This window comes from Indicator indicator, chromosome 28 (genome assembly GCF_027791375.1).
Source record: "Indicator indicator isolate 239-I01 chromosome 28, UM_Iind_1.1, whole genome shotgun sequence".
In the NCBI taxonomy this organism is placed as follows: domain Eukaryota; kingdom Metazoa; phylum Chordata; class Aves; order Piciformes; family Indicatoridae; genus Indicator; species Indicator indicator.
This window is the reverse complement of record NC_072037.1, coordinates 4,718,138-4,742,939: the sequence shown is the minus strand read 5'-3', so window position 1 is coordinate 4,742,939 and position 24,802 is coordinate 4,718,138. Positions and strand designations below refer to the sequence as shown.

The 24,802-nt window shown below is 49.8% G+C and overlaps 1 protein-coding gene across 1 annotated transcript in view; it reads left to right on the top strand.

The window, feature by feature from the left end:
* The window catches only part of ASTN2 (astrotactin 2), a 400,925-nt gene that overhangs the window by 110,109 nt on the left and 266,014 nt on the right, over positions 1-24,802 (top strand). Inside the window, exon 4 of the mRNA XM_054393630.1 lies at positions 20,147-20,296. Within this exon, the coding sequence (XP_054249605.1) occupies positions 20,147-20,296 (150 nt within the window). The remainder of the gene's footprint in view (positions 1-20,146; positions 20,297-24,802) is intronic.

Below are 24,802 nucleotides of genomic sequence, written 5' to 3'. Positions count from 1 at the left end.
GGTGGTGCTGAACCATCCCTGCCTTCTTGTGAGTGTGTGGGATTCCCATAAAAATTGAGTAGTCCCTATCAGGGCACCCTGCAGTGGCAGGGATGGGGGACAGGGACTCTTCCAGACTCTGCAGAGGAGACTGCAGCTCTGAGCAGTGGAGCCAGGGAGAACCCAGCTGACACATTGTGTGTGTAAAGCAGGTCCCTGCACTTGTGACGGTCATAAGTGGTGGCTGAGGTTGTGTTTCTTCCACCTTTAAAGTGCTTTTTACTCTTCCCCCTTTTAAACAAAGCTATTATGACAGTGACAGTTAGCATTGCTCAAACAAACATCGAGGTGTCCAGAGGTCCATCTGCCACCCTGGAGTGCTGATCTGAGCATCCCTTTTGGCATCCCCCTTAGCGTATGTCTGGCCCATGATGTTGTTTCCTCAGCCCTCTGCTCAGTGAGAATGAGCAAATGAAAGCCTTCATAGATCTTAACTGAGCTACCTCTTTTATTCTTTCATATTCTCTGCTTTGCTTTGCTTTTCTATAAATTATTTAGGGTTGTGTGAGTGGGGAAGACAGCAGTAACTGCATTTCAGTCCTTCTCGAACATAATAGTAAACAAGATCTAGGGCAGAATATTAAACTATCCAAGGGCTTCAGGAATTGGCAGTAAAGAACTTCTTACACAGACTGAAAAATCCACACTCACTCCCCCCCTCCACCCCCCCCCCCCCCCCCCAAGTTGGGGCTGCAAGTTGCCTGCAGGGCCAAGGCTACCCCAGGCTGTGAGAGATGTTCACAAATACTCCCACCAGTTCAGCTCGTGATACTGGCAGGCTTTGAACCTTGGATCAAGGCAGGTTTGTGCCTTGCCTGGGCTTACCTATCCAAACAGTGCTGGTTCACAGTGTGTTTCCTCCTAGATATGCACATTTGCCCCTTGGATGAGACTTTGCTTAAGGAGTCAGGCTAAGGTTCTTTGCTCCTCACTGCTGAAGCTGGACAGAGCCTGGGTTGCAAAGGACAAGGTGGTTGTAGGTCAGATCTAGGATCTCTAGCCTGGATATATGACTACACGTTGTGAGCTTTGCTCCCTGACCTAGTTTGCACATACTTTGGAGACGTGGTGATTCAGGAGGTGTTGGACATGCCTGTGAGCAGCAGATGCAGCCAGGATTCCCACAGGGATGTGGCAGGTGGGGTGGAGGAGCTGCAGTTGGTGTGAGCAGACACACCATGTACCTGGAGATCCCTGGGGGCTGGCAATCAGTTCTGTTCAGGCACAGTTTTGCAGGTGGATTGAAGAGGGATGCATCAAGGGAAGCCCAGCTGCAAACACAGCATCACAGAATGGCTTGAGTTGGAAAGGATCTTAAAGATCATCCAGTTCCAACCACCCTGCCATGGTAAGGGACACCTTCCTTTAGCCCAGGTTGCTCAAGGCCTCATCCAACCTGGTCTTAAACATTTTCAAGGATGAGCATGGCCCTAGTTTGAGGAGAGGGTCAGCCTTCACCCCTGTCTGCACGACCACAGCTGACAGGCTTTGGTGTGCTCACCAGGGCTGGGTGATGAGCTGTGCCCACATCTCAGGGAGTCCATCAGCACCCAAGGGGGAAATGCCCTCCTTGCTGCTCTTGCAGCGTAGCATTGTGATAAGACATCAGCTGGGACTTGTCAGCGGGCTCCAAACGGTATCATTGCTGGGGCTGTCACTGGAGGCTCTTTCAAGTGTCACTTCCTGGCATTAATTACCAGGGATGGCAAATCCAATGAGGATGGAGCATTTCAGCTCGACCTCCACCTGCCTGCACTCGCTGCCTGTGCCCTGTGCCAGGCAGTGATTGATATGCAGGTGCCTGGTTCTGCTGGTGGCAAGGGCTGTCCATCATTTGGGATTTGTGCACCTCGTGCCATACAGCTGGCTTGGCAGCAGGTGCCCGTTCCATGAAGAAGAGTGTGGGGTTTTCATTCCTCATGTGGAGCTTCTGGATGCATCAGGTTGGACAGGGAATTGCATTGGGGGAGAGTGGCTGGAAAGTTGCCCAGCAGAAAATAACCTGGGGGGGACTGGTTGACAGCAATGTGCTCAGCTGGCCAAGAAGGCCAACAGCATCCTGGCTTGGATCAGCAATAGTGTGGCCAGCAGGAGAAGGGAAGTGATTGTGCCTCTGTACTTGGCACTGGCAAGGCCATACCTCCAATTCTGGGCCACTCACTACATGCAAGGCATTGAGGTGCTGGAGTGTGTCTGGAGAAGGACAATGAAGCTGGTGAAGAATCTGGAGGATAGGTCTGATGAGAGGCAGCTGAGGGAACTGGGGTTGCTTTCTCTGGAGGAGGCTGAGGGGGGGACCTTCTGGCTCTCTACAGCTCCCTGAAAGATTAGATTGGGAGTTGGTCTGTTCTGCTCAGTTGTGTCAGTGTGAGCTGAAATCCCCCCCCCCCCACCACTGACAATAACCAGGCTAGCCCAGTCTGGAAGCAAATGCAAGCTGTATTTACAAGCAGAGTCTACAATCTATGATGAAATGCAATGGATATGTACAAATATACGAAATTCACAACATTTACAAATATATACAATCAACAGAAAAGCACAACCAATCTCCCTTTGCTTCTCCCCAAAGGGGCCTCTCTCCTAGGAGCTTCCCCCCCAGACCCCCCTTGGACAGAAAGCAGAGTTAGTTAGAGCAGAAAGTTGTTAACTTAGCTGCCAAGGTCAGTGTGTGTTATCTTCAGCCAGAAGAGAAGAAGAAGACAGCAGCCAGACAGCCCAGCAACTGCCCCCACTGCAGAATGCACAATGTGCAGAGTGCCCACTTTGTTTTGGGTAATAGTTCTTAAACGTTTCTATCTATCCAATGGAAGTGTTTAGAAAATCAGTATTTTGCTTTCTCACACCCAATAGTGACCTATTTACACTCTTTCACTTTCTCTGTTTTGAACTTTGCAAGGAAAAAATTAAAAAGACAGTTTCAAACCATCACATCAGTACCAGGTTGTAGAACAAGAGGAAACGGCCTAAAATTATGCTGGGGAGGTTTAGGCTGGATGTTAGGAAAAATTGCTTTGCTGCAAGAGTGGTCAGGCATTGGAACAAGCTGTCCAGGGAGGTGGTAGAATCACCATCCCTGGAGGTGTTCAAAAAAAGTCTGGACATGGTTCTTTGGGACGTGGTTTAACAGCCATGGTGGTGTTAGGCTGATGGTTGGACTCAATCTCGGAGAGCTTTTCCAAGCAAAACGATTCTATGCCTCTGCCACATATGAAATGGAAGCAAAGTCCCTGCTTGGGAGGTTAAGCAGCACAAATGTTCTGCAGATTTTGGGCAAGCAGGGCACGGATCAGTGAGCCAAACTTTCCCCCCATGTCTCAGGCAGGGTTCTGCAGCGCTGCAGATGGGAGGGCTGCTCCCGCGCGTGCCGGAGCATCTGAAGTGAAGCCCAGAGCAAACAAAACACAGGAGCAATGTGCTGAATAATGACATCCAGCAACAAGCGTGTCTGAGTGATAAAGTTAATGAAATTACAGGTTCTGACCTGATACCAGGCTCTGCTGTGGGTAGATAAACAGCAGGGCAAAGATGAGATGTTTATTTCTCCCCAGCTGCAGTTGTAATCTGGATGCGCTGTGCAGGGCCATTAACATTATTACTGTTATGCAAAATCATTTTTGACTTGGGGGAAAGGAGAAAAAAAAAAAGAAAGAAGGAAAGACAGCAAAAAAAAAAAAATCCCCCCAACTCTCTGGAAAATGGAAAGCTGACAAAATTAGAATTGCTGTAGGAGCACAAACTGACCTGGTGACATTGCACAGAGCCCAGATGAATAGAGACAGAAGAAAAATCTGAGGCAGTTTAAGAAAAGCAGCAGGGGGGCTTTGTTAATATAACAAACTGAAACAGAGTGAGGCAAGAGGCAGGAGCCCTAAAGAGCCAGGGAGATCACTTTGTACTGCTCTGGAAAGGGAGACATGTCCTCTCCTCTTGGTTTTGGGGTCTGATCTCTCTGGTAGTTAAAGGTCTTCAGGGATTTCGTGCCCCCGGCTCTGTGTGGAGTGAAGTGTCTGGGGTCTTGGTCTCTGCTGAGGAGCCCCCCATGTCCCAGCCCAATCCTTGTGCGTATGCAGCATTCTGCAATTTAGATCTGGGTCAGTTTGTGCAGGTGCTGGCACTGTTCTCACTGCCTTTGGCCTCACTCCTCTGGGTAGTTTCCAGTCCATGATTCTGATGATTTCTGCTCTCCTGCCTTTCCTGAGCAGATGGCCTCAAGCTCCAGTCCTTTGGGAATTCTTAGCTTGCTTTTATTTTTTAATATACACAGTTCTGATCTTTACCAACATGGTTTCACCCTACAGCAGCAGGAGCCCTTTGCTTCTGTCCATCATAGAACCATTTTGGTTGGAAAAGACTTAAGATCATTGAGTCCAACTGTTACCAAGTGCTGTTGGAGGGGATTTGGCCCTCAGTCCATGGCAGGTAGCAGTGCTGCATCCCCAGATGGGACACACTGGATGCACAGAGGTGGAGTTAGTACACGAAAGCAGATACAAGCCCAACAATCCTGAGTATGGGGTTACCCAGGAGGTCCTCAATGAGAAGATTTTGCCAGACTGAGTCTCCTGAGGACCAGTGAGAAGCAGAACATCTGCCTGGTGAAAAGTGAAGGGAAAATAGATGTTGGACTTGAAAATTGACTATCTGCAATTCCAGTCCTGCAACAAAGGCTCCATCTTCATTTCCTCAGTTTCTTTCATGTTCAAAAAAAAGAGAATTTTTCAAGCAGGGTTTTGTGTTGGCTTCACAGGCTCTGCAGTCTGGGGATGGCCTCCAAGTCTAGAGAGGATACAGGACTTATTACTGATGGTACCAATGATTAATACCATAGGCATATCAAAGGTGTGGTTGTGCAGACATCTTGAATTCATATTTCCTGAACTTTCTTCTCACCTGCTGTGTTAACTTAGGTAAACCTCTGAAGTTTCTCGTGCTTAATCCATGGATGCTTTTCTCTGTAGTGATAGCAAGAAGCTTTTGAACATGCCTGAAAGGTGGTCTGGCACCTAGAGTGAACCTGGAGATGTATTCTGCTCCGTTCTGCTGCTGACTGTTTTGGCAACTCTGGTCACGAAACTTAATGGTCCACTCCTCTGTGAGTTGGAGAGGGGTGCAGAGAGCAGTCAGAGCAGTGTGAGGAAGCATTGAGAGCTGCTGGTGTAAGGGATTGTGGTCCCAAAAGCCTCCCAGACAAACTCCTCTGGTCATGCAGTCTGGGAGAACTGCAGAAGGGCTTTGGCAGGGGAAATCAATGGTTTAGGTTTGAGGTAACAGCCAAAGGCAGGCATGAGAAGGGTCCTGGTGATGAGAGGGAGATTTGTGTGCCACTCACTAATGCTGGAGTGGCTGTTCTGGTGGTTGCATTCTCAGTCATCACCTTCACTTTTCAGTGAAGATTCCTGTGGAGGAAAGAGGTAAGGGAGAGCTTGGCCCTTAGGTCATGGTGTCAGAGCTGAGGAAAGGCACCTTTTGGGGGCTGAGATGTGGAAGAGGAGGGCAGGTGGTTAAGGTGTGCACTAAGAGTTTCTGTTTGTTATATATGAGCTGTTGAGTGTCTTGGAGGTGAGGTTTCAAGGCAAGGTGTCAAGAGGTGGTGCCCTCATAATGGGCAGGGTGACGATGGTGTCCTGTGTGATGAGGGGTGGGGAGCCCATGGGCAACAGGACCAAGATGACTGCACTGATGTTGCTGTACCCAAGCTGCAGCATCCTCAAGGGGACATTGGGGCCTGGCCAGGCTTGTGGCTGGCTGCCTGCAGGGAGGTGTCTGCTGGCTTGAGCCATCCCTGGTGCCCATGCCAGAGCTGGGAGCCACTGTCTGCAGCTGCTGTTCACTCGGGCAGGCAGATGCGAGGCCACCCTGAATCCAAGCATTAACCAGAGGCTTTCTGAGCCTTTAGTAATAAAGTGGTGGCTTAACGTTTGCTGGGACTGGAGGCTAAAATGGGACAGCATACGTCAAGCTGGCATCTGATGTGTCTTGGGGCTCTGTCTTCTTTCCAGTGACCTGATGGGATCATGACCCTCTTCCTATGTGATCAGCTTTTCCCGGCTCTAATCCCTGCCAGCTCCTTGAGTAATTTACAGAGACTTTTGGAAACGTGTATCCAGGGAGCCTGCCAGTGCAAAGTGGGGTTTTCTGGAGTCTGCTCTTTCCTGGCTGAAAACCCAGCTGCAAATTTCAGCTTTAAAGCATAAATAAAAAAAAAAAAAAAGGAAAAAAGCCCCACCAGGGTAGGAATTGGGTCCCAGTTCAGGAAAGCATTTAAGGACATGTTTAGCTAGTGTCTTCAGTTATTAGAGAAATGAAACAGGGCTTGAAGTCCAGCATGCTTAATTCCAACTGATTTGAGTGCATTAATGAGGAGAACAAGGTCCCTAGTTGCAGATGTTACAAAAGATATGCTGTTGGGTCTTTCAGTTTTATGGTGATGCCAGCTCTGACTTCAGTGTTGATTTGAAGATGTCCACACCTGCCAGGGAAAGGCTCTGCTTTCCAGAGAAATAAACACTCTAAATTAATGCAATCATTGCCTGTCAGGATCTGACCAGGGAACTTCCAGGCTGGTTGCTTTTCATCACCTCATCACACCAAACTGGTTGTTTTCATCCTGAATTTCAGTTGTCCCCATCAACATGGTAGGAGGGAGTGATGGGCTCTTGGCTTGGTGGTCCTGAAGGACATGTTTCCCCCTCCCTTACACCCCCCAAGAAAGTGGTCTAAGGCAGCATTATGGATGTGTGGAAGTGTGTCCAGGAGGTCTCCCCAGTGAGAGCCACAGAATCCCAGCATGGTGGGTATGGGAGATCATCTTGTCCAACTAGATGCTAAAGCAGGGTTACCCACAGCAGGTTGCCCAGAATCACAATATCTAGGTGGGTTTGGAGTCTCTGCAGAGAAGGAGACTTCACAACCTCTCTGGGCAGCCTGCTCCAGGGCTCGGGCTCCCTCACAGCAAAGGAGTTTCTCCTCATGTTCAGGTGGAACCTGCTGGGTTCCAGTTTGTGCCTGTTGCTTCTTGTCCTGTCATGAGGCACCACTGAAAACAGTCTGGCCACATTCAACCTGCCTCCAACAGCAGTTCAGAAGGGATGGGGAACCTTCTGGTGGCAACTGACATCTTCAGGTCCTGCATTCCCCCTGGCTGAGGGAAGTGCTGTGCTGGCAGATGCTTAATAACTAATTAAGACTTAAACTTATCTTGGCCCAGCCAGGACTCTCTGTGGCCCACAGCAAGTGTTACTGTTGAGAAAAAGCTGCTGGTAGGTTGGACTTCCTGGTGTGGTTCTCTTGTTTTGTTCCTCTCCCTTCACTATACTCACCTCATTGATTTCATGAGACGGCGGGGGGAAGAAGCAGATGGAAAAATGGCTTCTAATAGTGCTGTAGGGAGTGGATGAGAAAAGGGTTGGTTTAATATGCCAGCATTTTACTGAGCATCCTGAAATTGTGGTGGTTTTTTGGAGTCCTGCTAGTCCATCACTATTCTGTGAGGCTTAAAGGGCTGGTCTCACTCCAGTGCTTCGTGACATCCAATGTGAGAAGAAATATCCTTGGCCATCCCCTCTCCCAGCTACAGCTGGGTGACTTGGGTCTCTTCAAGTCCCCAGCAGCTTTCAGTGTGGGTTTTTGTTGATTTCTGTGGGGCTGCTGATGCCTGGTAGAGATGTCACAGCAGTTCCATGTGCAGGAACCCTGATTTCCCAAACGTCCAAAGTGCTTTTCCTCCAGGCAAAATCACAAGCTCACAGAAGATAAGCTGTGAAGTTTTGGCTGTCCAAGGAAAACAAGCCATCAGGAACTATATTTATATAAATGCCAGGCGTGCATTGTTTATCACTGTGCATCTCTATGAATGTTTGATAAAGCTCTGCATTATTTAAGGCACAGCTAGGTTGTAGGCCAGTTGTTGACCAGGATTAGCTTGGAGATAATTCTTTTTTTTTCTCCTCCCTGATGCAAAATTCACTCCCTCCCCAATGGCTGCTTATTCCCTGTGGGAGCCCCTGGTGAATCTTAATTGTTCTCCTCTCTCCTGCCTTTCTATGCTGGGTTGCATCTTGCAGTTGCCTTGTGTGCAGTGCAGAGGATCTGTAGTGCTAGCATGAGGGGCAGTGGTTTGAAACTGGAGCAGGGTAGGTTTAGGTTGGACATTAGGAGGAAGTTCTTCACAATGAGAGTTGCTGAAATACTGGAATAGGTTGCCCAGGAATATAGTCAAGGCCCTGTCCCTGCAGACGTTCAAGATCAGGCTTCGTGTGGCCCTGGGCAGACAGATGTAGATGGAGATGTCTCTGGTTACTGCAGGGTAGGTTGGACAAGATGACCTTTGAGGGTCCCTTCCAACCCAATGCTATCTGTAAATCTGTGACCTGGCAGAGCTTCAGCATTGCTGCTCACAACTGTCCTTCTGTGGTGTCAGCACGGAGCAAAAAGTTTGCCCCTGGTTTCTAAAGTCAGGCTGACCAGGGCAGTCCCAGAATCCCAAGATGGGGAGGGCTGGAAAGGACCTCTGGAGATCATCTAACTCAACAACCCTGCTAAAGCAGGGTTGCCCACAGCTTGTTGCCCAGGATTGCAATGTCCAGGTGTATTTGGAATCCCTTCAGAGAAGGAGACTCCACAACCTCTCTGGGCAGCCTGTTCCAGGGCTCTGGCACCCTTACAGGAAAGAAGTTTTTCTGATGGAACCTCCTGGGTTCCAGTTTGTGCTCATTTCCCCTTGTCCTGTCACTGGGTACCACTGCAGAGGGTGTGGGGTCTGGGCTGAAGGTGCCCATTTCTGCTGGAAATGTATGGATGTCCTGAGCACTTGGGCAGCCCCTGGGCTGCATGGCTCAGGGCTGAGACTAGTCCAGGTCTTGTCTGTAGGAGAGTGATGGCTTTGTCTCGGTCCATGTTGCTCAGTGCTTCATCTTGGCTTACAGCAGCATTGCAGCTCTGCTCAATGGTCTCCCCCTCCGTCCATCCTAGGCTGATGGGTTTTATGGGATGGGGCTCAGGGAGGGCAGCTGCATCACCAGCTCTTTGCTCTGTTTCCATGTCCTCTTCCTACTGGTTGTGTTCTACCTGGCTAGGGCACCGAGACAGTTCCTCTTGTCAGCTGGCTCCTAAGGAAGATGAATCGAGGCCGGGCACCTGCGCTGATATTAGGTCTGCAGGCCCCTTCCAGCCCCATTTATCATTAGGTAGTGACCTACCCGAAGGACCAGCAGGAGAGGAAACTTATTAACAAGGTGCTTCAAATCAATCCTTCCTGACGGCCCTGCTGAGTTACAGCGTTGGCTGCGACTCACCCGCCGGGACCGGGAGGCTCTGCCTGTGCCTGCCTTGGAGGTGGTTTGCTTCCCATAGCCTGGGCCCTCTGGCTGTTCCTCCAGCTCCAGGTCTTCTCCTCACCCAGCAAACTGTCTCTCAACTCTTGCTTTCCTGCTTGCTGCCTACACCCATGGGAGGTGGGAGATTGTTGGTCCTTGCCTTTGTGCTTGGCTGAAGCCCCTTGGCCCCATTGTATTACTGAGCTTTGGTGGTTTGCTCTTTTCCTCTTGGTTGATGTTTCTCTTTTTGTTCTCTCTGTGGTGTGGCACAGAGTGTCCATGGAAAGGTCTCACTTTGCCTGTTGGGCAAAGGGAACCTAGTCTCTAACAAACACATTTGTTCTGCACCATGCTGCTGAGCAGGGAGCTGGGTGGTGGTTCAGACTGGAGAGAGGCCACTGGGCCCTACTCAAATGGGATGTTTGTTGGCCATCTCTGTTCCCAGAGCCCTGCCCTGCCTGTGTCCATCCCTAGGGATAGTGGGACTTGCTCACATTCACCTTACAGATGATGAACTGCTGCTGCCTGATGTTCAGCCTGCAATTTATCAGATGGGGATGGGGTTTTCTCCTGCCCTTGCTGGGTCATTGCCCCAGCTGGCTCCATGGACAAAGCCTCTGGGTTTGTGGAGTTGTAGGAGATGGGCGGTGGAGAGAGGGAGCTGGAGGTCAGTGCTGTGCTCTCAAGCTTTGCTCTCTTCCATGCAACATTAGCCCAGGCTGCTTCATGTTCCCATTAGCACCAAATCAGGAGGCTTCCTCCAGAGTGTTCTTATTTAACTTTTCAATTATTGTGTAAGTTGAGGAGCATTAGCTGCTGCTGAGGGTCTGCCCATCTGCCCTGCTCCTCTCCACTTGCTGCATAAGTGAACAAGTTATGGTGTCTCATAAAAAAAGATGAAGTGAAGGGGTTTATTGCAGTGGAGATGGTGGGAAGCCTCAACACTCCTGGTACTGAGGTGGGGGTGATGGGGCAGCATCCCATAATCAAAGGCAGAAGGAGAAAAAGAGAAAAGGGACAAACCTTAGAATGGTTTGGGTTGGAAGGGACCATTAGTGGTCATCCAGTCCAACCCTGCTGCAGTCAGCAGGGACATCTGCAACTAGAGCAGGCTGCTCAGAGCCCCAAACAGCCTGACCTGGAGTGTTTCCAGGGATAGGGTATCTCCCACCTCTTTGGGCAACCTGGGCCAGTGTCTCGCTACCCTTGATGTAAAAAAATGTCTTCCTTTTATCCTGTCTAGTTTAAACCCATCACCCCTTGTCCTGTCACAATAGACGCTGCTCAAAAGTCTGTCCTCATCCTTTTTTTTTTTATTGGCCTCTTTAAATGCTGAATGAACACAAGAAGGTCTCCCTGGAACCTTTTCCTTCTCCAGGCTTAAAAACCCTCATCTGCAATGCCCTGTAGATGTCAGGAAAAATCTTTGCCCCATAGCATAGCTGAGACTTTCTCCTGGGAAGGTCCACCCCAGCTGGTGGCAGCCCAGGGAGTGCAGAGATCTATCTGCTTCTGCAGGATGCAATGGTGTGAGGCAGAGGCAGGGAGCACTGGAGCATGGCTCTTAAGCATTTGGTCTTTTGCAATGTGTTTATAATTATATTGCATTATCTTAATTAGCAACATGGGAGGGTGGCAGGGGGAAGGCAGGGGAGGCAGGTAGGAAGGCTGGGAAAACGTGGGGTGACAAATAACTCCGACGATGGGGCTGTGACCGTGGTTGGAGTTGGAAGCCATGCTATTAATACAACCCTTATCCATTTCATGTGATTTCCTAGAGTGTAAAAAAAAAAAAAAAAAAAAAAAAGGCAAAACTGGAAGTGTTTTGCAATTACCCAATTCTGAGGGAAATTAACATTCCGTGGCATTTCCCAGTAAACGGTTGGTTTGCACACATGAGTGGAGGCAATTAGCTGGGAAGCAATGGAGCACCGTGACTGGAGAGAGGATGAAGAAGGGTCAGGGGAGTCAGTGTTGGGTGGGAACAGCTGCAGGCTCCAGTTTTGGATCCCTTTTCGTGGTGGGCTGCTGGTTCCTCCAGGTCTGGCCAGTTAAGAGGAGCAGCTCACCTGGCTGCAAGAAGGAGAGGAGATGCAGATGTTGTCTCTTGCTCTCTGTAGATGGAGAGGAGTGACAAAGCTTTACAATGAAGAGGAAAAGCAAAGTAGGTGCTTGGTCAGAGGAGTTGTGGGGTGTCCTGCTGTTCCCCTGGGTTCACATCCCCCCTGCAGGATGCTGAGTTGACATAGGTCTCCATCCCCCACCCAGCACACACATCAGCCTCTCCTAACAGCCCCGTGCCCTCTCACACACATCAAGCTTTATTAAAACCCAAGGGAGACTGTTTGGGGTTTTTTTTTGTTTGGTTTGTTTTTTTTTTTCAGATTTGTTAAACTATTGAAACTTCTGATCCTATCAGGGTGGTTGTTTTTTTTTCCCCTGCCTCGTACCAGATAAGGACTGTGCTGGCTCCAAGCCCGGAGGGAGCTGAGGGTGGTGGAGAACAGGGAGGGGAAACAGTCATCTCATGAATATATGAAGGAGGAAAGTACATTTGTTCAGTTTCCTTCAAAGGAGACATCTCAAATAAAGTTTTGTCTCTTCTGCTGCTACCCTCCCCCTCCAATTTGCAATTAAGATCAGATTTTTACATACAAAAATCTTTTTATAGCAGGAGATTTATTAATGGATATAATAGTCTATTAATGTATTAATAGCTACTTATTAATACCTTGTTTAAAAAAAAAAAATACATTCTCTATTTTAAAACTCAACAAAAAGGGCCAGGAGAGAAAAGAAAGACAAAGTCAGGGTGGAATACAAGCTGGTTTGCAAAATGCCTCTGGGCTCCCACATCCCTTTGTGCTCCATCCCCAAACCTCTCTGTGCCACAGAGCTTCCTGGAGCAAGAAGGATCTTCCTTCATGTTGTGTCCACAGCCTGGGCTGGGGGCCACCTCTGGCAGAGTGATATTGCCCTACTTGGGTTCACCTAAGGATGGTTTGGAGATGTCTGCATGGCAGGAGGTGCTTGGTGCCGTGCTGTATGCTGTGCGTGGTTGCTGGTGCTTTGTTTTGCTGTGTGTTGTTTGCATGTCTACACATGTGCATAAAACAATGTGCCAGCAATGTGTTTTTGTGGCAAACAAAGCCAACAGTCCTCTGGGATGCATCAAAGATAGTCTGGCCAACAAGTTGAAGAAGGTTCTCACTCTACTTCTCCCTGGTGAGGCTGTACCTGAAGTTCTGTGTCTAATTCTGGGCTCCCCAGTTTAAGAAAAGGAAACTACTGAGGAGAGTCCATTGGAGGCTGAGGGGACTGAAGCAACTCTGAGGAGGAAGGGCCAAGAGACCTGGGGCCGTTTAGCCTGAAAAACAGCAGCCTGAGAGGGGATCTGATCAATGCTGATCAATATCTAAAGGGTGGGGTGCAAGAACATAGGACCTGATTATCCAGTGGTGCTAGTTACAGGACATGGGACAGCAGGCTCAAACTGGAACCCAGGAGAGAGCATCTGAACAGGAGGAGAAAATTCTTTGTTGCAAGGGTGCTGGAGCCCTGGAGCAGGCTTCCCAGAGAGGTTGTAGTGTCTCCTTTTCTGGAGAGACTCCAAAACTACCTGGATATGGTGATCCTGGCAAGCTGCTGTGGGTGACCCTGCTTTAGCAAGGGGTTTGGGCTGGATGATCTGTAGAGGTCCCTTCCATTTTGTGATGTGAAGTATATCTGTCTGTATCTATATATATCTGCCCTGAGTTGGTTGTGAAATGCATCCAGCAGTCTCTTAGCATTTCTTAGACATGGTGTGCCTGCATGTGGTCTATGACGTAGGCTGGTGGAAAGCAGGTGACTGATGGGGCCAGAGGCTCTTGCTCAAGTGGTGCTAAAAGGTTTTGGTGGCTGGGGAAAGTGATGGAGAGGTGAAGGTCTCAGTGTTTCTCCTGTCTTTGCTGTATCCACTGTGCTGCATGGCAGGATGTCATTCTTCAGATGTGTTTTCATCCAAACAGAAGAGAAGGCTCCAGAGAGACTTTAGAGCAGCCTTCCAGTGCCTGAAGGGGGCTACAAGAATGCTGGGGGGGATGTTTACAAGGGCTTGGAATGATAGGATGAGAGGGAAGAGATTTAAGGTGGAGGAGAGTAGATTTAGACTGGATATTAGAGAGAAGTTCTTTACAGTGAGGGTAGTGAGACACTGAAACAGGTTGCCTAGGGAGGCTGTGGATGCCCCTTCCCTGGAAGTGTTCAAAGCCAGGTTGGATGGGGCCTTGAGCAACATGGGCTCGTGGGAGGTGTCCCTGCCCATGGCAGGGAATTGGAACTAGACAATTCAACCAGAGAAGAGCCATGAGGATGATCAGAGGGCTGTCTCCTATGGAGGCAGACTGAGGGAGTTAGGGCTGTTCAGTCTGGAGAGGAGAAGGCTCCGAGGAGACCTTGCTGTGGCCTTCCAGTATCTGAAGGGAATCTACAAGAAAACTGACGAGGGACTTTTTAGGATGTTGGGTAGGGATAGGACTAGGGGGGGGGAATGGAGCAAAACTAGAAGTGGGTAGATTCAGATTGAAAGTTAGGAAGAAGCTCTTCACCATGAGGGTGGTGAGACACTGGCACAGGTTGTCCAGGGAGGTGGTAGAAGCTCCATCCTTGGAGGTTTTTGCAGCCAGGCTGGATGTGGCTCTGAGAAACCTAATGCAGTGTGAGGTCTCCCTGGCCATGGCAGGGGGGTTGGAACTGGCTGATCCTTGATGTCCTTTCCAACCCTGACAATTCTATGATTCTATGATCTTTAAGGTCTCATCCAACCCAAAGCATTCTCTGATTCAATGCATGTGTGAAGCTGTTGTAGAAATCTCTCCCAACATCATCACTTAGGCTTGGCTGTAATTACCTAATTTTATGCTAGTAAAGCTCTCTGCTTTCTGGAGCTTTAGTACCTTCAGGGTGGCACTGTTGAAAATCAGTCCACATCCCTGTTTCAGAGCAAACACCCTTGCTCATTTCATGCTTCAGAAAGCAACAAACACCCATTATTTAGGACTGGTGACAAACAGGGGTTCCACCATGTGGAAAACTTCCAGTGCTGGGAAATTTATGCACATCCCAAATAGGGCTGGAAAGTCGATTTCTTGAAATGCTTCCTGGAATAGAAATGTCCCAAATGTCGATTCAGCAACATCAACATGAACTTATTGACACTCAGGGGGCTGATTTGGAGGAAACACTTAGAGCATTATTAAACTGCACCACACATCCCTGGTGTTTACATGGTGTGTTATGGAGCTGATGATGCAACAGAGCCAACGTCAGAGCCTCCCCTGTGCCTGGAAAAGTGAGTTACTTGAAAAACACTGGAAGCAGTTGGTAGGAGGGCAGGAAACGGGCATGGAGAAGACACAGTGTCCAGGATGGGTGGTCCGTGTCCTACACATGGCCACGGATGCCATGCAGGTGATGAGGTAAAAATCCCACTGACCTTGACTTCTAATTGTGCCCAAACGTCTCCATTTTATCCCTGATTGAGTCTGATGTGCTCCTGGGAAGCACTTTGATTACGGCAGAGCAGTGCACTCAGTTGAGAGGCTCTTGAGCTAGTCCATGAGTTCCTCTTCTTTCCCAAACTCAGGGAGCATTTTAAGCACTGGTGATGTTGAGGAATCGATAACTTGCCCTCTGACTCTTGGATATCAAAGAGAGAGGGATGGGAAAATCAGATGCTTAAAAACCTGTATTTAAAAAAAAAACAAAAAAATGTTTTAGTCAATACCTAGCGTGGGAAGCTCTGATAGAAGCTGCTGTTGCCTTCTCAGTCTTCTGCCTGCAGCTGGAGGAGAGCAGATGTTGTAGCTCCAAAACTTTAACCCAAACACCAAAGACTGGGAGCCTCAGGGAAGTCTCCTTTGCAAACCTTATGCCTCATGACTCTATTTTAGGATGCTGCAAATCCATGCTGTGGGGCTGTCCAGCTCTCCCAACCATCCAACAGCACCACAAGGTGTTGAGCCTGGTTTGGGGAGAAGCTGCTGCCCTTCCCCTGCCCCAGTGGGGTCTGGTACAGCATTAAGTTGGGCTGCCAGGTACTGGGTGGATATTGAGTCTCTGTGGGGTGCTGGAATATTGGCTTATGCTGAGGGCATTTCTCCAGCACGTGGTTCAGTTGCACCATTGGGGTCTTCCAAGGCCATATGTGAAGACCCTAAAACATCTCTGTGAGGTTGAGGGCTTGTTTCCAAGGGCTGTGGTGTGCTTCATTGCCACCAGCTCCATCCTGGATTCTCAGCCTCTGCTGGCAGGTAACAGATTACACTATGAAAGGAGTTTTGCAGTTTCTCATCCCTTGTGCTGCACCCTCAGGGATGTCTGGGGATGGTGGAGGCACCACCCAAGTGCAACCAACGGAGGTGGAGGCGCACAACTAATGCATCTCAGATACAGATTGTTGGTAGTTGTACTGATCCAAGCCTGGGTCTGTGTTTTGGAGAATCCCTCCTGACCACTGAAGAAGGTGAGATGCTAGTTTAGGTATCTCTCCATAGCAGCCTGTGTCTGGGGAAGGTATGATTCTCCTGACTGTGCTGGGAGGCCCTTGAGTGCTGGAAGGAACACTAATGTTTCCCACCTCCGTTGTGATGTATTTTTACCCAAACATCTCTCATGTTGTTTCAGATGATGACTACTTTATTTCATTTTTCTCGGTGGTGGTTGTAATTTTTAAGCTAAACAACCCATTTTCCCACTGCAGTTTGTGCCAGCAGAGAGGAAGGAGGAAAGAAAGGCTTTTGGTATGAATTGTTTTGTGGGAGACGTGCAAACGATGAGGGGAGCTGTAAGGAGAGCACATGGCTTTCAAAATAGAGTCTGGGGGTGGACAGTAGGGAGGTGTGCACTGGGAATGTGTCATGTTCTTCACAAAGGTATGGTGACCTTCAGCAGTGTCCTTAAATCCCTGCCAGAGATGGAAGCTGGTTCTGTGGAGGCTGAAGAGCTTCGTGCTTCCTCTGCCTCAGCTTGTTCCCAGGCTCATTGCACTGCTGAAGGCAGGATGGGGTGAGACTGAGATCACAGCCTGGTGCCAAACCTTGGGGTGGATCTCACCCCCTCTGCCAAGCTGGAGAAGCTCAACGTGGTGACGAAGATGTGAGCTCAGGAGCCCTGATGGATTTCTCTTCTGGAAAGCGTGGATGGGAGAGAAGGAGGCTTGGCAAGCTGTGCTCAGGGAGAGGACGGTCCCAGCACCTCTAAAGCTGCAGTGTGTTTGGCTGGCACTGGGAGCAGCCTGTCCTCAGGTGTGGCTGCATCGTGCTGGAGATGGGAGCAGTGTGTGGGCAAGGCTGGGAGCCACTGTTCGTTTGGTACGTGCAGCCTGGGCAGGCCAGCAGAACCAGGTGTGTAGAATAGATAGGACAGAAGAGTTGGAAGGGACCTACAAGGATCATTTAATCCAACTGCCTGATCACTTCAGGGCCAAGCAAGAGCTAAACAAATTATTAGGAGTGTTGTGTGCACCGTGGTGGCACTGTGGTGGGTTCCTGCCCATGACTGTCCAGGCTCAGATGGATGACCATGGAAATTCCCCAGTTATAAAGCCCAGGTGACAGTTGTGTCTCTTTTATGGAGGTGATGGACACCCCTATAGTCAACTGGGTCCAAGCAGCCTCACTGAGCACTGTGCCTCGTTATGTCACAGTGCATTGGTTTCTTCTCCCTTTCTGTCACAGTTGGCAGTGCATGAAGGGTTCTTCCTTCATCCTTGACCCCTGATGCTCATTCAATCAAAGCCCAGCTACCTTTCATTTGTCAGTGAGTTTTCTCTGTGTTGGTTGTGTCAAAATCCACTTGCTGAGATCATGTCGACAAGGGCTGGAGTTTTTGTTTGGTTTGTTTTTTGTTTTTTTTTTTTTCCTTTTATCTTCTTCTTTGTTTTGGGTATTTTTTTTTTGGTGGTGGTGTTGTTGCTGGTTTTGGGGGGGTTTGCTTTGTGGTTTTTTTTTTTTTTTTTTTCTTTCATTGCTCCAAAGCCCCAAGCTGAGGGGCACGGAGAGGCCAACAACGTGATGGAGCACAGGAGCTGTGCAGAGCAGTGAGCTGCACCAGCTTTTGGCTCCCGTTCTTAGAGTATTTGTAGCATCATCACAAATACCCGGGGGCTGCAGCAACCCTCTCCCCACAAAGGTGCTGCTTCCCTCCTCTTTTTGGCTTCCACTCCCCTGGCAAGCACGAGCAGATGCCTCTGGGTGGATGTGCCAAGCGTGGTGGCCAGATGGGGCACGCTCACTGCAGCTCACATTACTCCCATCCACCACACAGGGACCACGGGAGAGCTGTGACCTCACCGTGTTCCATCGCTAGCTGAAGGCAGGGTCCCCCACTCCTCCGCCTCCTCCTCCTCCTCCTCCCCCTCCTCCCCCCCTCCTGCGCTCTCCTTCTGGCCTCCTTTCGGTGCATAAGGCTCAGCCGCGCGGTTCCCCAGCTCCCTGCTCCGCTTGTACACGCTGTGTGCCACGCAGCCCCGAGGTGCAGAGAGCTCACCATCTGTTCTGGGGAGGCCCTGCCACGCTTGCTGCTGGGCGAAGGAGCTGCAGGGATGGGCTTCCCCCCGCACACCCGGGGTGCTGAGCTGCACGGTGCTGCCTCAGCATCCTTCCCCGGCGCCTCAGAGCAGCCCTGCAAGAGGAGGAGGGGGTTGGGTGTGTGCTGCCAAGGGTGGGACTAGATGCTCTTCAGAGGCCTTTGCCTGCTCTTGATTTCTTTTCTTTCCCTGTGATGCTGCTTGCTGAGGCATCCAGCACTGCAGGATCCATCTGCACCTGCCAGAAATGCAGGGGGATTGTACTTTAGGGCTGTGGTGCCTGCAAGAGGTGGGTGTTGAATTGGAAGATGCAATGTAGTTGGTCCCTTAGGCCACCCTCTCTCTGGTGCTCTTCTGAAATGGTTCCCAACCTCAATCCTTATGCAGGCAGTGTGCTTGATCCTCACAGAATCCCAGCATGGTGGGGGTTAGAAGGGACACCTGGAGATCATCCAGTCCAATTCCCCTGCTAAAGCAGGGTCATACACATCAGGTTCCCCAGGATCACATCCAGGCCAGTTTGGAATCTCTCCAGAGAAGGGGACTCCACAACCTCTCTGGGGAGGCTGGTCTAGTGCTCTGTCACCCTCAAATTAAAAGGAGTTTTTCTTCCCCATCACTTGGTGTGGCAGCTCTGGGTCGTTGGATACTTTCTCCACCTGGTCTGTTCTTGTCCAATCCTCCATCTCCAAATGCCCCTTCGTATTTTGATACCTTCTCTGGAGCCTGTGTGGATAGAAAAGCACCTTGGGATGGTCTAAAGGCTTTTTTCCCCGGGGGGCTCTGAAGACATCACCTTTGAGATTTGGGGAAAAGGAAAGGGGAGGACTGCATGGATTGGTGAGGCACTGCCCATGGCCCAGGGTGGCTGTTGGAGGAGTCTGCTGCAGACTCCACATCTAGGTCAAATCCTTGTCTAGGATTACAAATGCCTCGTCCTGCATGGCCAGCTTCTCATTTTGTACTGAAATGGCCCTGGCACCATGCTGCGAAGGGAATTGGAGTCCATGGTCTGGAGCAGTCACACAGCCTGAGCTCACTGGGTGCCCAGGGAGCTCCATACAGATCTGATGTGTCCCTGGATCCAGGAGATGCAGTGGGGTTACACATCAGCTTGTAGCTCCTGGCAGTCTGGGGAGCTCCAAGCTGCTAACTTGTCCTTTATCCCAGGGGGATGCAGGGTGGCCGTGGAGCTGCTGACCCCTGTCAGCCCATGCAGGCTGGCAGCCCATGTGGAGCTTCAGGAGCTAATCAGAGGGACTTCGTGGCTCTCTAAATAGAGACAGGACAGAGGTGGTGTTCTGCTAATGAGTTTATTCACAGAGCTGACAGAGGCCAAGCCATTTGTTAAACCTAGGAGACCTCTGTGGCCTGCAGGACAAACCTTTGATCCCGAGTTTCACCTTTGCTCTTTATGAATGGTTTCATCGTTTCCCATAACCATGCACATGGTGCAGGTGGGTGGTGAGTTTGATAGGACAATCCTGGAGGATTTTTGGCATTATAGGGTGGAGAGCAAGAAGAGTTGCTTAGCAAGCTGTGATATGCTATGGGATGCTGCAGCTGCAAGCTGATTCCATCAATTTGAGTGCTGCTGCCCAGCATTTGAATGCAGCTCCTGGAAGATCCCAAGGATTCCTGATGGAGAATGGATCATGTCTGGCTCTGCTGTGCATCATTCACCCTGCTCCCACCTCAGCCTTGCCCATCACCTCATAATCCCAAACTTGGCTGCTGGAGAGTACTGGATCCCCAAAAGGCTGCCAAGCCTGGGCTTTAGCTCTGAGTTCCTGGGGCAGAGTTAAACCCAATGTGAAGCCAGCTCGGTGCTGAGAGGGCTCCTGTGTGTTTTGAACGCTTCAGGTTGTAACCTGGATTAGGGCTCAATGCTCAGTGCTTCCATGTGCCCTGGGTGTAAATGAGGTAGGAGGGAAGGAATAATCCAAAATGCTGGACAGCAGAGTGAAAAAAAAAAAAAATTGCAATTTCTGTAAACTCAGTGTTCTACGTTCTGTGGCTTTGGCAAGGTTTGGAAAGTGCTGAGATGGATCCCTTTGGGTGACTTCAGAGAGTGACTTCCAGCTCTGTCCTACCTTGGTAATGATCTGAACCTGGGGCAGGTGCAGCTGAGGTTGACCTCTGCAAGGAAAGGGTTGTATGGGCAGTGTGGACATGGTGGCCCAGTCCCCTTTTAACCACAGCCCCTTTGCTGGTGTTGCAGCTCCTGAGGTGACGCAGGAGACAGTGGAGTCCCTGATGCAGAAGTTCAAGGAGAGCTTCCGCACCAACACACCCATTGAGATCGGGCAGCTCCAGCCCGCGCTGCGCAGCACCTCCGTGGGCAGACGGAAACGCCGGAGCCGGCCGCGAGGTAAGGCTGCCACGGTCACCAGCCAGGACCCTGGCTCTGGCCATGGCCAGAGGAGTTTGGCTGGGGAGGAAGACAGAGGGTGCCCTGCTGCAGGGAGCTTCTTCATGGTGGGGTGAAGAGAGGCAAACCCCATGCAGCCTTGGATGGGCTGGTGGAGGTGCCTGGCAGTGGTGTCACCTCGCATCCCTACCCAGGGATTCCATAAGAATCAGAAGCATTTAGGTTGGAAAACATCTTTGTGGTCATCAAGTCTAACCATTAACCCTACTCTACAAGTTCACCACTAAGCCATATCCCCAGGCACCACATCTACACTCATCAAGGTCTGCTGCAAGTCCAGGGTCCCTGCCAGCTGCCTGGTTGACTGAGGCTGGGAGTGAAATACGGTTTCTTGGCAGGTTATTATTTTGGAGGATGGGGTGAAGCTCATTCTGTCTGTAACTCACATCACTAGGACCTCTCTTCTTTCCACTTTCCCAGTGCTTAAGGGTATTTTTGGGTGCTTTATTTGGGACCGCATAGAGGGTGGGAGCAGCATTCGTGGCTAAAGGCAGTAGTACCATGGAAAAATGTGTTGGAGGTTCCTGAGTTTGATTTTGTAGCCTTGGTGGTGGTTGCCAGACAGAAGGAGGTTGGCTGCAACAGCCCTGAGCAAGATCTGGTCCCTGTGTGGCCTTCTCAGCAAGAGAAGCTGCCTCTTCCTATTGCTATCACTGCTTAAAATGGTACTGGCTGTGGGTTCAGCTCAGAGGGCCAATGCTCTGAGGAGGATTTGGGTCCAGATTTCCATCTGGGGAAAAGGAAGAGGAGATGTTGGGGTCCCTCCAAGGATGATGAGCAGAAGTATCCCCTGCCCATCGCCTGCCCAGTGTACTATGGGTCTTTGTGGCAGTGCTGGGAGCAAGGAAATACTTTTCTTCCAATTTACTGTTGGTTTTGGTTTTCATTTATTTATGAGTCTGAAATGTGATCTTTTATTCTGGATACATTTTTTCTGCAATACAGGCCTGGGGAGGGGATTTTTTTTTTTTTTATTATAGCTCTGCCCATAAATTATTCATTTAGTGTGAAGAAAATGTTCTGACTCTTTAACTGGTTTAAATTATTTGGTTTGTTTTCTAGTAGTTGTTCAAATAGATATCTTTGGATTTTAGTGTGTGGGTGGGGTGGGTACTCTGAGGTCCATAGTGACTGTCTGGTGGAGCTTTCCTGACTCCCTGCTCCAGCCTCTTTTGTTTGTTTGTTTGCTTGTTTTATTTTTGTTTCACTTTTGAACTGCCTTAATGTAAGAGGCTTTACTGGTCACTAATGGAGCAAGTCAATTAATCCTTACAGCTGAGCTTAGGAGGAGACACAATGCCTGGCTTCATGAGAGCAGAATATGGCTCTGAGCCAGCCTGGCTTGTTCCCCATCTCTGGGGCCATGCACCTTCCATCTCCCACTTCCTCAGGCTTCCCTTGCCTCCCTTCAAACCCCCATCTGCACCATACCAAAGTGTGCCCCAGCACAGGGCAAAACCTCAAACTGCTCTGGTGCTGAGGTGATTGCAATGGTCCCAAAGGTGCTGCAGGGTGGGAGATGTCTCACTTGACCCCTGTGCTGTGAGGCTCAGCTGTGGTAGAAGTGAAGAGGATGGCTAAGTTAAGGGCAAATTATACTGTTACCTTGAAAGGGGGAACCAGATGATCCTTGAGGTCCCTTCCAACATGGAATTCTATGATTCTGTGGCTGGAAGGGAAGGGCCTGGGTTTGCTTGGAAAAGTGCCTCTGTGGCTGTTCACTTGTCTGTGCCAGGAGCAAGGTAGCTGCTTGCAGTGTTGGTGCCCAGCCTACTTTGGTTTCCTTGGATCTCTTCTCCTCCTGGCAGCAAATCCAGAGGTGGCTGCAGGTGGTGTCAGAGATGATGGGGAGATGTGTCTGAGATGATGGGGAGATGTGTCTGGCTTTAATCACCCAAGGCATAATGGGAGGGGACTGTGACATTGAGTGTCTCCACCTATGGGAGCCCTCACTACCATGCCCTGGAAAAAAGAGATTTTAGGTCCTATTCATAGAAACATTTTGGTTAGAAGAGACCATTAAGATCATCAACTGTTGACCCACCACTGCCAGGCCACTACTTGGCCACGTCCCTCAGAACCACATCTCCATGGCTTTTCAATTCCTCCAGGGACAGGGATTCCACCATTGCCCTGGGCAGCCTGTTACAAGGCTTGACAACCCTTCTGGGAAAGAAATTATTTATCATGTCCAACCTAAACCTTCCTTGGTGCAACATGAGGCCATTTCCTGTTGTGGTATCGCTTGCTACCTGGAAGAAGAAACCAACCCCCACATTGCTCCACGCTAGTTTCAGGGAGTTGTGGAGGAGGAGAAGGTCTCCCCTCAGCCTCCTTTTTCTCCAGACTGAACAGTTCCCTCAGCAACTCCTCACCAGCCCTGTTCTCCAGACCCTTCACCATCTTTGTTGCCCAGTACCTCAACATCCTTCTTGGAGTGAGGGGTTCACTCATCAGAAATCAGTGAGCAGCCCCAGAAACCAACCAGTTCTAGTATCTCCAGAGGAGATCTCATTCCCTACAGCCCCATCCCATCTTTTTTTTTTCCCTTTTAAGTTAAACCTCTTTGTGCTTACAAAGCCCATGGCCGGGGCCATGTCCACACCTTTCCCTGCACCTTTCCCTGTACTGGAGGCTTTGTTTTACAGCCTGCAGCTAATTGTCCCTCTGGTGGGTGAACAGTTGGACTCCTATCAAACATTAAGGTTAAACACTGATATCACAACTCAGGATGTTTGCATTTTACATCCAATTGCAAACACAAACCCTTTGCCTCATTAATCCTTTGCAATCCACAGGGTTGTGGTTTTTGCCTTTTTTTTTTTTTTTTTTCTTCCCCCTAAATGAAATTGTCCATTTGGGATGCATTTATTTCCTTCTAACGGCCTCCTGACAGTTCCACTGATGGAGTTTGCATCCAACTTTGTTCCTGGGTAGTGACAAGGCAGCCTGACGGATGCCTGTGTGTAATTATTGCCTCGCAGTTCGATTTAATTAATGCTTAACCTCATCAGAGCCCTGCAGTTGGAGCCCTCTCCCTGCAAGAACTGCACACAGCGAAAGGGTTCCCTCTGTTACGTTCCTGCTGAGGGGGCTCTGAGTGCTGCTGTGACAGAAGGAGGGGATAAACCAACCCAAAAAACCACCAACCCAACTCCCCAGCCCAACAAAAGTCAGAAGTGTGGTCAGCACAAGTGAGGTGCTTCTGACACTCTGCTCTCTTCTTGTGAGACCCCACCTGCAACACTGTGACCAGTCATGGGACCCCCAACACAAGAATCATAGAATCATTAGGGTTGGAATAAGGACCTCAAGGATCATCTGGTTCCAACCCCACTGCCGTGGGCAGAGACACCTCACACTAGATCTGGAACTGCTGGAGAGGGTCTAGAGGAGGCCACGAAGGAGATCAGAGGGCTGGAGAACCCCCTTTATGGGGACAGGCTGAGCGAGTTGGGGCTGGTCAACCTGGAGAAGAGAAGGCTCTGAGGAGATCTTAGAGCTGTCCAGTATCTGAAGGGGGCCTGCTGGAAAGCTGGGGAGGGACTTTTTACAAAGGTTTGTAGTGATAGGATGAGAGGGAAGTGATTGAAACTTGAAGAGAGGAGATTTAGACTAGAGATTAGGAAGAAATTCTTTACAGTAAGGGTGGTGAGACCCTGGAACAGGTTGCCCAGGGAGGTTGTGGATGCCCCATCCCTGGATGTGTTCAAGGCCAGGTTGGATGAGGCCTGGAGGAACCTGGGCTGGTGGCAGGTGTCCATGCCCATGGCAGGGGGGTTGGATGATCTTTAAGGTCCCTTCCAACCCAAACCATTCTCTGCTTCTATGGAATGTGGGCTAAGCTTTGCCTTGCTTCGCTTCCCTGCACTAAGTGCTTTTAAACTGCTGCCTATTGCTCGTCATTAAATCTGATTCTGGGCTAAGTGTTTCTAACTGCTCTGGGAAAGGTCAGATTTTACCAAGAAGATTGACTTGGGAAAAAAAAAATAAGAAAAGAAAAAACAACCTCACACCACCCTTTTCACTTCCCATACCATATATAACTTCGTTTTGTCTAATGCCTTTTTCATACAAACTTTCTCCCCAAACGCTTTGATCGAGTGAAGCACATTTAGAGTTTATAAATAATGGAGGCAGAGCAAAGATGGTAAGAGCTGAGGTGCAGGAAGGGTGGGCTGCAAGGAGGAGATCTCCACTGAGGGCTGACAGCATGGCAGGAAAAGATGCTGTGTTTGAGGGGGTCTGGATTTACTGCTTCCCAAAATGCAGCCAGAGTGGTACCCGGAGCATCCTCACCTGACTGCATTGGACCGGGGCTCAGACTGAGAAAGGATATGGGGAGAGGGGCATAGGATGCAGGTTGGCCTCATGGACTACCATGCACACCACCCCAAGGGCTGGGGGGGGATGTGGGGGTGCAGGGCTAGGGGGTTGGCCTTGGGG